At 48.0% G+C, this 14,311-nt stretch overlaps 1 protein-coding gene across 1 annotated transcript in view; it reads left to right on the top strand.

Annotated features, from left to right (window-relative positions):
- Window positions 1–14,311, top strand: part of notch3 (notch receptor 3) — a 38,396-nt gene that overhangs the window by 10,949 nt on the left and 13,136 nt on the right. Inside the window, exons 5-17 of the mRNA XM_061845403.1 lie at window positions 756–878; window positions 948–1,181; window positions 3,197–3,352; window positions 3,464–3,649; window positions 4,567–4,680; window positions 6,551–6,664; window positions 8,834–9,067; window positions 9,723–9,833; window positions 10,856–11,048; window positions 11,126–11,271; window positions 12,351–12,584; window positions 12,675–12,827; window positions 12,903–13,131. Of these exons, the coding sequence (XP_061701387.1) occupies window positions 756–878; window positions 948–1,181; window positions 3,197–3,352; window positions 3,464–3,649; window positions 4,567–4,680; window positions 6,551–6,664; window positions 8,834–9,067; window positions 9,723–9,833; window positions 10,856–11,048; window positions 11,126–11,271; window positions 12,351–12,584; window positions 12,675–12,827; window positions 12,903–13,131 (2,227 nt within the window). The remainder of the gene's footprint in view (window positions 1–755; window positions 879–947; window positions 1,182–3,196; window positions 3,353–3,463; window positions 3,650–4,566; window positions 4,681–6,550; window positions 6,665–8,833; window positions 9,068–9,722; window positions 9,834–10,855; window positions 11,049–11,125; window positions 11,272–12,350; window positions 12,585–12,674; window positions 12,828–12,902; window positions 13,132–14,311) is intronic.

The following is a 14,311-nucleotide window of genomic DNA, read 5'->3' as shown; positions in this document are numbered from 1 at the left end:
AGCTTTTTGCTCTCCTTTTTTACATCAGAAATTGAGTTTTATGTACAGTAAGTTTGATATCACACTATCTACATAGCTGACGCCCTGAATTGCGTCAAGCCTAATGGAATTGTCCCCCACAGGCGGGGGGGGGGCTTTGCACACATGCAAACCATCACTATCACGGCGCGAAGGCCCACTGTTTTCCCAAGACTGAAGATTTTTTTTCCCAGGGCCGATGACGCAGTTTTGAGCGCCGCTGCTGGGATTCACTCGCGCGTCGCAGGTCAGCGTCCCGCCTGCTATTTATAGCCCCCGATGAGAAACAGGGTGCCGGCGGTTGTGAGAAGTCGGAGGAGGCCACCCGCCCGCGCTCCCCTGCTCCGCTACGTCCACAACAGAAGGAATTTACTTTATGGACCTTCTGGTTTGCCGCTGGGGAGCCGACAGGAAATGTCTCTTTGCCAGAAAGGAAGTCATTGAAACTGAGAGATTATAAAACAAGCAAACACCGCGGGGGGAAGGCGCGGGCCTCCGAGGCGGCAATCGCGGGGAGCGGAGGACCTCCGAAACAGCCGCCGCGGCTCTTGCCGGCATCGTGTGGGAACTCAAACAGTCGGACACCCGCTCAATTCTTTTTAATGCCTCACTTCGCCCGTGGCGTGGAAAACGTCGCTTGCGGTTATGAGGGAAATTGATTCCGTTGCGAAACGCAAGGGGGGGTTTGTCAGCATGATGTTTTTTTGTCGTAACAATTTTCTCTCCATCTGCTCCAGGCTTTGAGGGGCACAACTGCGAGAGTAATGTGGACGACTGCCTGGCCCACAAGTGCATGAATGGAGGCAAATGCGTGGATGGAGTCAACACGTACAATTGCCAGTGTCCACCCGAATGGACAGGTAAATCATATTTCAATAAAGCGTGACTTTTTAGACGTGTGAGCTGACGAGACCCCCTCCCCGCGGCAGGCCAGTACTGCGCCGAGGACGTCAACGAGTGTCTCATGCAGCCAAACGCCTGCCACAACGGCGGGACCTGCTTCAACACCATCGGGGGTCACACGTGCGTCTGCGTCAACGGCTGGACGGGCGACGACTGCAGCGAGAACATCGACGACTGCGCCATCGCCGTTTGCTTCAACGGGGCCACGTGCCACGACCGAGTGGCGTCCTTCTTCTGCGAGTGCCCGGTCGGAAAGACGGGTAAGCAAAAGGCATCGCGCGGGTGACCTTCTTGTGACCTTTGAGTAGGGCTGGGAAAACCTTGGTGCTCAACCCTCTGGAAATGTGCCCAGACAACAGCTGCACTCACAATCACACCTCGGGGCAATTTTAGAGTGTCCAATTAATGTTGCATGTTTTTGGGAGGTGGGAGGAAACCGTAGTACCCGGAGAAAAGCCACATAGGCATGGGGGAGAACATGCAAAACCCACACAGGCGTGAACCTGGGACCTCAGAACTGTGAAGCCAACGCTTTAGCAGCTGATCCACCGGGGCACATTTCATTTTTGAAAAATGTGGATAAAATGTGTAAAATTAATTTTAATCATGCAATAATAATTCAATTTTTCCATTTTATTATTTAGCATTAATTTAACTACAATAAATGAAGTATTTAATGCATTTGATTATGAAAAGTGTAAAGCCTACTGCCAGTAATTTTATAAATATTTGTAAAATAATTATAAAACAAATAATGTTTATTTATTATAAATAATTATTCTTTATGTTTAGTACAGTGGTTTTCTGGAGATATGGCATTTACATTAATTTTAATGGCAAAAGATTGTTTCAGGCACAAGCGTGGTAAGAGGACAGATTCAACTTGTATTTGAAACTGTCACTATATTCACAATAAACATAAATAAATACACATTTAAATCGTCCGTAGTTACGATACACTAATTTCGCACCGTGACAAGTGGCTGCCATCTTTGGAATTTTCCAAAAAAATGGAATGAGCACTTCAAATGCCTCTAATTTCCTCCATAACAAATTCGCACAAAAACAAATAATTGATGACTAAATCACATGACTTATATTACCCACACTGCTATTGAAATTGAGCATTTTAGGTCAAGTGACACAATTGGTACAGTCCATCACGTTTATTTCGAGGGGTCAGCTTGGAAAATACTTCCAAATTTTGGTCCTTATGAGTTTAATGGTGGATGCTTTTTAATTGAAACTGAAATTGTGAAGGTTTTTAATGTTTTTTTTAATAATCCTCCACTTTTACTTTTCATGTACTGTATCTAAAGCGCAGTTCAGTTGTATTTAGTTAATTGTTTAGTAAATGTGCTTTTTCTAACTATGGTCCCTTTTTTTATTTAATTTAGTGTTTTTAAATTTTTTTATTGTTAGTCATTATGGTGCGACCGCCAGAGTGGAAAATTTTTATTTTTTAAATTGTCTTGGTATCGAAGTTTAAAGGAGGACTTTGTCTAAAATTTCTATGTACTATAAATCCTGCAATCTGAAGTAATATTTTTATTACATATATTTTGGACATTAATTGCAAAAAAATAAAATAAAATAAAGAAAATTTTTTTAAATCCACGCAATATGTGGATATGTGCCAGCTTTCACAGCCAGACCCGGAAGAAACGTCCTCGACCCCGCCCCGTGACATCACTGGTGCTTAGCATTCCAGACCGTTCTTTGTAGCTAGACCAAGATGCCGACATGTTGTGCCCCAAACTGTAACAACAATGAGAAAACGCACCCAAATTTGTCGTTCTTTAACCTCCCGTGGTGTCATTTAATAATAATAATAGTAATTACATTTTTCATATAATATTTTTATTTCGTTTGTAATTATTTTTCACAAAAATCGGCCACAAAATGCCAGATAGCGGGCATCCTCTGTTCGGTGAAACCGTATCCACGGGCAACGGGGTCAGAACAGGAAGCACTGTAGACGTGGCAAACGCTGATTGGCTGTCAGTTTTCCAGCCGGGGTCATCAGAACGTCTGAGCGAGAGAAGAATTTCGCTAATAATTCTCAAAATTTAGAGATGTTTCTAGGAGAAATCTGTGGATAATTTTGGCATTAAAGGTAACATTGAACCCTCATCTACGAATATTAATGGGTGCTCACATAATTTTTTTTCGACAAAGTCCTCCTTTAAGAGCCACTGGTCAAAGTGTTCTACTTCCAATATAACGCAACCTTAGCGTATGAATCGGCGTTATTTGCTCTTTCCACCTCCCTCAGGTTTGCTGTGCCACCTGGAGGACGCGTGCGTCAGCAACCCCTGCAACGAGGGAGCCGTGTGCGACACCAACCCCCTGAACGGCCGCGCCATTTGCACCTGCCCCGCCGGCTTTGTGGGAGGCGCCTGTAACCAGGACATGGACGAGTGCGGCATCGGTATGTCGCCTTCACGTCGCCTGTCAATGGTCTATAAGCCGTGACTGTACCGCAGGCCCCGCAGCCCCCCCCCCCATGGGTTTAGCTAAAATCCCCGTTTTTGTCTCGCAGGTGCGAACCCGTGCGAGCACTCTGGGAAGTGCGCCAACACCGTGGGCTCGTTCCAGTGCGAATGCGGGCGAGGATACGCGGGGCCGCGTTGCGAGATCGACATCAACGAATGCCTGTCCATGCCCTGTCAAAACGACGCCACTTGCCTCGACCGCATCGGGGAGTTCACCTGCATCTGCATGCCAGGTATCGGGACCGAGAACCCGAACGTCCGAGGAGGAACGACCTCCGCCGTCGCCGCGCGGCCTGGCGGGGTGGGCTGTTATGTAACAGAGTGCCATTGCCGTCGGAGGCCGGGCCGGGGGGGCACTCGCCCGTTCTCAGCGCACTGTACGGCCAGACTTGAGAGGGTATTAGCCCAGACAAAGTGATGGTTTGGACTCCGGGTGACAAAAACCAGAGCGAAACTCTCACGCACGGTCCTACATGCATCCCGGGGTTTTGGGAACTATACAAATTAGAGCTGGGAGTGGACTCTATAGGGCTGGATGTGAGAGAGGGCGAGCAGTTAGGGGGAGCGCTGTGCCGTGAATAGTAATCAGTCGTGGAGTGGTGGGAATGGAACGGAACAATAGGGCCCCTCTGTGCTCCACTTTGCACCCTCATACACACAGAGAGGGAAAGGAGGCCTTTTCCCAGAGCCTCCCTCTTGCCCTCCCCGCCCCCCACCCCCATTTTTCTGCTTTCCAGAGACAGGCCCTTCCTCCTCGCCTTCCTCATCCTCACCCGGCCCCCGACGAAACTCGCGCGGAGCCGCCGATTATTTTTGGATTCCGCGCCAGCCCGCTCCGCGGGTTTCCGCAAACGGATTCGCCTCGACGGAGGGAGACTTAGTAGGTTCGCTGAGGACAAATGTGTGACATGCGAACGGGACGCTGGCCCGGGGGGGGTGCGGCGATGTCCGCGGACGGGTGATGTGCTAAGATTTCAGCTCAGCGGATCCTGGCGTTCAGTGCGCTGCCCCCCTTTCGGAAAAATAGAAAAGAACAGAATTGTTTTCCCATGGTGGAGCCCGTGCACAAATGCATTCACACACACATATATTAAAAGACACTTGTTGGAACGTGCAAGTGCGTCCTCACGTGCAAACTCTCGTCTCGCAGGCTACATGGGGACCTACTGTGAGACCGACATAGACGACTGCGAGAGCAACCCGTGTGTGAACGACGGAATCTGTCGGGACATGGTCAACGGCTTCACGTGCACCTGCCAACCCGGTGAGATGAGCGTCTGTCGTCATTTTCAATACGCGGGTTGAAAAATTGTCAAATTCGAATGCTGTGGTCGCGCATATTTGGACGTTTTTGAGGAACATTTTTGCAGGCAACAAAACTGGGAAAGCGCTTTCTGGAATAAAAGTGCATGTTAGATCAACAGGTGGTTCTGTCTTCCGTAAACCTAGAATAATCACGCAATAATGGAATTTTAGCAAATCCGAAACTTTTCATTTGTCATGACTCCTCAATCTTACAATTGCATATCGATTATAGTGACTAAGTTTCTTTCGGCTTATTATATATATTTATATATATTTGTTTGGCACAGTTTTTAACGCCAGATGCCCTTCCTGACGGAACCCCTCTCGAGGGGGGGGTAAGTGGGATACGAACTGAGCAATGTTGCATATCGATATGATTTTTTTGGATTAAATCAAATTCTAATTCTGGGATAACACGTGGATAACAATAAACACTGGCAAGATTAGACCAAGTTTGGAAAATAGTTCATATGTACCGTATTTTCTGCACTACAAGGTGCACCTAAAAGCTTGTAATTTTCTCAAAAGCCGACGGTGCGCCTTATAATCTGGTGCGCCTTATATATGGATCAATATTACACCTTTAGTGCAACACCATCTAATGGATGGATAGCATAACTCCAGCCTCTACTGTAGCTTCTATTTTATGTGCCTTATAATCCGGTACGCCTTATATATGGGGAAAAAAGTCTTAAAATAGGCCATTCATTGAAGGTTTGCGTTATATATGGATAAATATTGAGCCTTTAGTGCAACACCATCTAATGGATGCATAACATAACTCCAGCCTCTAGTGTAGCGTCTATTTTATGCGCCTTATAATGCGGTGCGCCCTATATATGGAAAAAAAAGTCTTAGAATAGGCCATGCATTGAAGGTGTGCCTTATAATGTGGTGGGTCTTATAGTGCGGAAAATATGGTATATACCTGTGTGTGTGTGTGTGTGTATATATATATGTGTGTGTTATATCCTTGTTTGTGTGGACATGACTTTGAATGTCGCCATAATCCGAGACGGGCCAGCCTGCAGAGTTTGGAACCTCCAGTTATTAAAAAAAAAAAAAAAAAAAAGGCTGCCTATCCTCTTGCCTAAACAAAGACACTATTGTGACTGCCAGACCCCTCCCATTTTGCAATGTAGAAGGGGCAGCAGTCTCAATCAACCTGCCCTGGTTGTTTTTGGTCGTGCTGGTAAATGGGGGTGGGTGGGGGGGGGGGGGGTGAACAGCAGTCCTGCTAATGAGATTCTTTTCCAGGTTCGCAATTTACATCTGGGACAGACGTCTCACCCCCGCAACCCCTCCCCATCTCGCTATTGAGGCAGTGGAGCTGATGTAGGAAAGAGGAGGAGGGTTTTTTTTTTTTTTTTTTTTTTTTTTTGGAGGGTGGTTTACCCAAAAGAGAAAACAATCCCACTGTCTCCTCTGCTCACCCCCCCCCTCCATCCCCACCCCCATCAGCACCACACACAGCCCATCCTCTCATTGTTAATCAACAGAGCAGCGTGCTACCAAGGCAGCAATTCACCCCCCGCCCCCTCCAACCCTAATCTGGGCACTTTGCCCACCAATTTCAAGGCTGTGAACTTTCTCAAGCCTTCACAGGACCGAAGTCTTATTAATATTTCGGATTATTGGCAAATTCAAGGGACTATGTGGTCCTTTCCATGACCTTGAAGTGCCATCAAGGTCACGGGAGTTCCATCAGCACCCAGATGTCGCACCTTTAACCAGTCTGCGCCGGGCCTCGCTGGCCACGCCGGAGACCTTTGTCCCCCCCCACAAAGACCGCCCTCTGACCCGTCCCCCTCTGTGTTTGACTGTCCCAGGCTTCAAGGGCACCATGTGCCAGATCGACGTCGACGAGTGTGCCAGTACGCCCTGCCAGAACGGCGCCAAGTGCTACGACCGCCCCAACGGCTTCGAGTGCCACTGTGCCGAAGGTGAGTTTGTCGGACACATTTCAATTGCTGAACCATTGCTGTGGGTATTTTTTTTGGGGGGGTGGGGGTCGTCAATACCTCCACAAAGTGACTTGAGGCCGCTAATCCCCCGACCCCCGCCGCCGCTCTCAAGATCACAGGGTCATCGAGAATCAGTATTCGCCAAGAAAAGAACTTTGGTCATCACCCCGACATCTGTTCATTTGTTCATCTGCCCCCCTCCCATGTCCACACCCCCTCCCCCACCACACATCCACACACACCACCTTATGGTGTCTATCTCTCACATTCCTTCACATGTATCATACCTTGCAGTTTTATTCAGCCCTAAAAAAATGCAGCAGAACAGCAACGTTCGTTAACGCTGTGTTTTGATGCCGAGCTTTTTTTTGGGGGGGGTGGGGGGGCTTTTGCCTATCAACGGGTCGGCTTCATTGTTTCAAATGCCAGCTGCTTGGTATTCCCTGCATCGGTTCCCCCCCCCCACCCCCGTTGTCCTCCCTCCTCTGCACGGTGAAGTGCATGCTGAATGTTTGACGTGCTGCGGCCCGCCATTGTTCCCTCCGCCGCCGAGAACAAAAGTGGGCCTGGGGGGCCTTGTGCCCCAACTCAGCAGCGCGCCGTCCGCACGGCAAACAAACCAACTCTTGTCTGAAACACAGACGACCGGTTGCCACGGAAACCAGGGAGATCACTACCCCGAAGCCGCAAGGACCCCTTGTTTTTCGAGGAAAAACCCGGCAAACGGGGAAAAGTTTGCTGTAATTACAAATTAATTCATTAAAGGTCAAATGTCATGCCTAGAAACATTCGAAAATAGATATTGTAATGAAAAATACATATAACATTGTTCACTCCAATGTCCATCGATAAAATAAATATGAGCAGAAAGCGTGTCATCCATGTGCAAAGTTTCAGAAATCTCATTCGACATCCAAGTGGTCGCCATATTGCCTGCAACGTCTGTCCATTACGTCACACCGCGACATTTGCCGTTGAAGACACGCTGTGCCGCCTACTATGGGACACGGAAGCTCTTTTCAAAGAAGAGAACGTCAAACAATCGAGTGAAGTCACCGGGGTAATACTACCCTATCGTTTCGAGCCATATTTAGATGATATGCGGATCACTTCTAACTAACAACAGACTCCCAGACAGTATGTATGGGCCAGCCCATCCGAAGCCACCCGCCACGGACGAGGCGCCGCGGAAGCCGTTCACCGTGGACACAATCGCGTGAAGTGACCGGGGCGATATTACCCTATCGTTTCGTTTCGAGCCATATTTAGATGACTTTAGATCATATTTAGATCACTTCTAACTAACAACAGACTCCCATATTTTCTGTATGAGCCACCCAGGCCAAAGCCGTGCCCCTCGTCCGAAGCCCCCTTGACTTACATACACGGATCTTTTGTTACATTCTGAGAGGATTACACCCCCCCCCCCTTACCCCAAAGTATTATTTTTTTTTTAGTAGCTGTATACACACCAACCTGTCATTTGGAACCCACAAAGCTCTCGTCCTTTGCACCTGTGCAATCCATTTTTCACGACCAACCGGGTCTTTTGGAAAAGTATGAAGACCAAATCCATCCTCACGAGTGTTCGAACAATATCCAGCAATACAACGAGCCGGCATTTTGGCTAACTCGAAGGAAGAACGAGCTACCTTCCAGCAGGTAAAACTAGTAGAAACATACGAGACCGCCTGAGTGGGCGTCTGCTACTAACGTCACTTCCTGCTTCTTCTCGAAAACAAATCCATCGAGAGGATTTTTGTGGCAGGAGTTACAAAAAGCCATACACGTCAAAATCATGTTTTGTGGTGAAAAAGACGGATGGGCCCATTGCGGCTGCCTTTTTTTCCATTAATAACATGCTAAAAATCATGCATTTCATGACAGTGGACCTTTAAGTAGACATTCATTGGGAATCAGAATATTGAGAAATAGAATTGTGAAGTAATTTACAAGTCTGCCTCGGTTGTAAGGTTCTGGATTCATATCTTGCACAAAAGAAATGAACGAAACGTGCAGACACTGCGCCAAGGATCGGTAATCGGACAAAATTTCGTAAATTCGTATATTGAATTGTTCAAACCTTGACCTAGGTTAAGATGTGGAATACATCTCAAACGCACCTATAATCCGTTGTCCTCTCGCTAGGATACGAGGGCACACTCTGCGAGAGCAACATCAACAACTGCCAGCCCGACCCGTGCCACCACGGCACGTGCGTGGACGGCATCGCCAGTTACACGTGCAACTGCGACGCCGGCTACACGGGCTACCGCTGCGAGAACCAGCTCAACGAGTGCCACAGCAACCCTTGCCAGAACGGCGGCAAGTGCGTGGACCTGGTCAACAAGTACATCTGCCAGTGCCAGCACGGCACGTCAGGTACGAGACGAAGCGTGGCGTGGATGCTGCATCTACTCGCAAAATATTGGCAAGTTTAAATCTGAAAAAAAAAAAAATAATAATAATAATCCTTTTATTCACCATAAAATATTTTAAAGTTTTTGTTTGCGAGCTTGCTCGAAGTACATGGGAAGTACTGTGATTTCATTTTGCCACTAGGTTAAAATACTGGACTATTTTCCAACTTCCATCCTTCCATTTTCTTTGCCGCTTATCCTCACGAGGGTGTCAGGGAGTGCTAGAGCCTATCCGAGCTGTCAACGGGCAGGAGGCGGGGTACACCCCGAACGGTTCGCCAGCCAATCGCAGGGCTCATAGAGACAAACAGTCGCACTCGCAATCACATCTACAGGCAATTTAGAGTGTCCAGTTAATGTTGCATGTTTTTGGGGATGTGGGAGGAAACCGGAGTCCCCGGAGAAAACCCACGCAGGCACGGGGAGAACATGTAAACTCCACACAGTTGGGGCCAGCATTGAACCCGGGTCCTCAGAACTGTGAGGCCAACGCTTTACCAGCCGTCCCGCCTATTTTCCAACTTATAGGGAAAATTTTGAAATTCGCTTTCAACATCTTGCACGACATCATCATTGTGTGAAAGCCCTTCGATTGCAAAAATTTTCTATCGCAACAGGCACCAACTGCGAGATCAATTTTGACGACTGCGCCAGCAACCCGTGCGATTTCGGCATCTGCAAAGACGGCATCAACCGCTACGACTGCGTTTGCAAGCCCGGCTTCACCGGTAAGCCCTTTTGAGTGTCAGCGTAAAATCAGGATTGTCCAAAGTTTGTGCTGATTTCTAATTATGGATGAGAAAACGACCTGTGAGAAGATTACAAGAAAACATTAAAAAGTTGAAAGACATCACACACTTTTTCTTTTAATGAACATTGAAGGAAAATTCCGGTGGTTTGCATTAACAATGTATCTCATAGGTCATGTAAAATGTACTCTATCTTGATCATGTAATGTCAAATCTTCTCTCATTTTATAGTGTTTTGAGGAAAATTTTATCGACAATTAGGAATTTTCCGGTGTGCCGCCATTTTCGCGAGTCACATGACCTACGTGAGCGAATGTGACGTGTTACGTGGGGTTCCTAACACTCGATTACATGGGACACCAGCGCTGATTTGTCAGATTTATCCTCACCTTGATGAAGAAATAGCGGCGGAGCTCGCTCGTCAGACTCCCGCGTCATTCCGCCCGAAGAACCATCTGAATATTTAACATGATTTACAGCCACAAGTTCAAATCTGTATGGAAGTATTCCTCTGTCTTCCCGAGACTGATATTTCTTCATCAGATGGGGATAAATCCGAGAAATCAGCGCTGGTGTCCCATGTAATCGAGTGTTAGGAACCCCACGTAACACGTCACATTCGCTCACGTAGGTCATGTGACTCGCAAAAATGGCGGCGCACCTGAAAATTTTGAATTCTCAGTTAAAAATCTTCTCAAAACACTAGAAAATGAGAGAGGATTTAACATCACATGATCAAGATAGCGTACATATTACGTGACGCATTGGATACACGTCACATTTGCGCACGTAGGTCATGTGACTCGCGAAAATGGCGGCGCACCTGAAAATTCTCGATAAAAATCTTCTCAAAACACTATTAAATAAGAGAGAATTTAACATCATATTTTCAAGATCGAGTACATATTACATGACTTATTGGATGCATTGTTACTCCAAACCACCGGAATGTTCCTTTCACAACCCTGACATGCACGTTTAAATTTCTTCTATCGTGTCAGGTCCCAAGTGCAACGTGGAGATAGACGAGTGCGCGTCGAGCCCCTGTCGCAACGGCGGGACCTGCGTGGACGAGGAGAACGGCTTCCACTGCCAGTGCCCCGAGGGATTCAAGCCCCCGTACTGTTACTCGCAGGTGGACGAGTGCGGCAGCAGCCCCTGCGTCCACGGCGCGTGCAGGGATGACCTCAACGGGTGCGCGCCGGAGGACGGCGGATGGCGCCTTTGGCTCGTTTTGCCCCCAAAATTGATTGCTTTTTGCGTCTTTGCAGTTACCGCTGTGACTGCGAGCCAGGCTGGGTGGGAAAGAACTGCGACCTGGACAGGAACGACTGTTTGCCGAGCCCCTGCCAGAACGCCGGAACCTGCATCGACCAGCTCAACGGCTTCACCTGCAAGTGTCGCCAGGGCTTCAGAGGTAAGCCGATGGAGATTAACCATCTAAAGCCATTAAATCGTCCATCCGTCCATTTTCTTCACCGCTTATCCTCACAAGGGTCGCGGGGAGTGCTGGAGTCTATCCCAGCTGTCAACGGGCAAGAGGCGGGGTACACCTGGAACTGGTTGTCAGCTAATCGCAGGGGACATAGAGACAAACACTCGCAATCACACCAAGGAGCAATTTAGAATCTCCAATTAATGTTGCATGTTTTTGGGATGTGGGAGGAAACCGGAGTGCCCGGAGAAAACCCACGCAGGCACGGGGGGAACGTGTAAACTCCACACAGGCGGGTCTGGGATTGAACCCGGGACCTCAGAACTGTAAGGGCAACGCTTTACCATCTGAGCCACCGTGCTGCCCAGCCATTAAATCATTGGCTAAAAAAAATGTAATCTCTTTGAAAGTGAAACCTTTATTGGTATTTCTGAATAGAAATCAAATCAATTTGCATATATAGTCCAACTTTCAATTTGTGTCATATTGTGTGTGCCTTGCTTTACGGCGGTGGTGTCAAATACACGGCCCGTGGGCCAGATCCAGCCCGCCGCATGATTTTATGTGGCCCGCAAAGGCGAATCATATGTATTAGCTTTCATGATTTTTGTTCAAATCTGTACCAAAATTTCAAATTGTCATATCATGAATGATAACGTTGAGATATTACATGTATTTTTGTGTTACCAAAGAAGAATAGTCGGAAAAACCCATTACTCTCGATTTTGGATTCCAAAACCAGTCCATAAATTTCATATGTAAATTTGATGAGGGGGTTAAAGATTCTTACGGTTTCACAGTCATAACAGACCTCCGAGGGGAACCGTAAGAGGAATGTGGCCCGCGAAAAAATGAGCTTGGGTTTAATTCTGAGCTAGAAACTCAAATAACCTCCAAATGTAAGTCCTATCGTAAACATTTGTTTGGGGGGTATTTTTGGAGGGGGATAGGGGGGTGTTTAACACTGCTTTTCACAGAAAAAGGTCACATTGACAATGAAGCGGTTTGCATGCGTTCCATTTGGCGTTTGATTTCCAAGCAATCCGTCGTTCCCCCGTTAGGTAACCTCTGCCAGGTGAACATCAACGAGTGCGCGTCCAGCCCTTGCCTGAATAAAGGCACCTGCGTGGACGGCGTGGCCAGCTTCACCTGCCTGTGCGAGCTTCCCTACAGCGGACCCACGTGCGCCGAAGTGCTCACCCCGTGCTCCCCCAACCCTTGCGCCAATCAGGCCGTCTGCACCCACACGCCGGATTACCTGGGCTACCAGTGCAAGTGCCAGCCCGGTTGGCAAGGTGGGCGCCTCGGAAGGACGCGACAGGAAGCGTTCGTATCCATGGAACGTGAGCCAAACGCAATTTTTTGTTGTTGTTTTTGTTCTGCAGGGCAAGTGTGCAACAGAGATGTGAACGAGTGCCTCTCCAATCCGTGCAAGAACCGCGGAACCTGCGCCAACACACTCGGGTCCTTTGCGTGCTCCTGCAGGCCCGGCTTCACGGGCCCCACCTGCGACACGGACATCGACGACTGCTCCCCGAGTGAGCGTCCGCGAGAACGGGGACGGGTGGGGTGGTCAATCGCAAATGCCTGACGCTCTCCCCCTCCCCGCAAAGATCCGTGCCTGAGCGGAGGATCGTGTACGGACAGCGTCAACTCCTTCCACTGTAGCTGCCTGCCGGGCTTCACCGGGCCCCGCTGCGCCCTGGAGATCAACGAGTGCCAGAGCCTGCCCTGCAAGAACGGCGGCACGTGCACGGACTACGTCAACTCCTACACGTGCACCTGCAGGCCCGGCTTCACCGGCATCCACTGCGAAACCAACGTACCGGATTGCACGGAAAGGTCGGTGGGTTAGGAACCCTTCACGAGAGCCAACAAGTGACGTCTCGAAAAGATTAGAAAGGGGACACGGAATGGAAATAAATAGAATTCATCGTCCTAATTTGGATCAGCTTCAGTATTCTGGTTTTCATTTGGTTTCACGTTGAGGCTGAAGATGGAGGAAAAAATGTATTGTTGCACTGACCTCATCATCGCTCTCGGAGTTTGTTGTTGTGCGAAACCGTTGCCTATTACAGGGGTCGGAAACCTACGGCTCGCGAGCCTCACCTGGCTCTTTTGGTGGTTGCGTATGGCTCGCAGCAGAGCCCTCATCACGACATGCTGTATGCAGCGGGGGTGCGCAATGTGTTAAACGCAATCGATCGCGAGGAAGTTCATCTTTTTTTGTGAACATTTTGGCACCACGCGTAACTTTCTCTTAACAACGACGTCCTGCACGGCCTCAAAGGACGGCCACACGCTCTTCTTCCTCGTTTACCTTGCACCGCCCCCCTCCGCCCTTAAAGGGGTACACTCATGATTACAAATGTTTACAGTCCTGACGCAGCCTATCGATGTGGTTTATAATGACAGCGTCCACCAACGCTGCTTTAGTTAGCAACACAGTCCGGGCAACGTAGAGCAAAGACAAGCTAGACATGCTGCTCATGTTTACTTTGGATATTAATGGCGAAAGTTAAAAAAGAAAAGTGCTTATGCGTTGCCCACCACTGGAATTCTTTTTTTTTTTTTTTTTACCTGTGTTGGCAAAGATCGTTGGCGAGCGCACAGAAGTGGGGAGAATTGATAATAATTCAACCTGCAGACCAGCTGATTGTGAAAACTTGGAACGCACTTCGCGTCACATACCACACACTACGGTGTGTGTGTGTGTGTGTGTGTGTGTGTGTGTGGTGTGTGTGTGTGTGTGGTGTGTGTGTGTGTGTGTGTGTGAATATTGCTGTACTGACAATGTTTTGGTTATAACTTTGCATACATTAAAAAAAAAACATTAAGACCAACCTACGTTCGCAAATAACGGATGGAAGTCTCAAAGGCTGCGTGAAATGTAATTTAATTAAATTTTTTGCCTTATTGAGATAAAAGTCTCCCAACAGACCACAATCAAGGAAGAAATAACACTTCTTTTTCATTTATGGTTAAGTTATATGATAACTCATTTATAATCTCGTCCCAAAAA

Source organism: Syngnathoides biaculeatus, chromosome 16 (genome assembly GCF_019802595.1).
Source record: "Syngnathoides biaculeatus isolate LvHL_M chromosome 16, ASM1980259v1, whole genome shotgun sequence".
In the NCBI taxonomy this organism is placed as follows: Eukaryota; Metazoa; Chordata; class Actinopteri; order Syngnathiformes; family Syngnathidae; genus Syngnathoides; species Syngnathoides biaculeatus.
The sequence above is the reverse complement of the archived record's forward strand: the minus strand, read 5'-3'. Positions and strand labels throughout refer to the sequence as shown.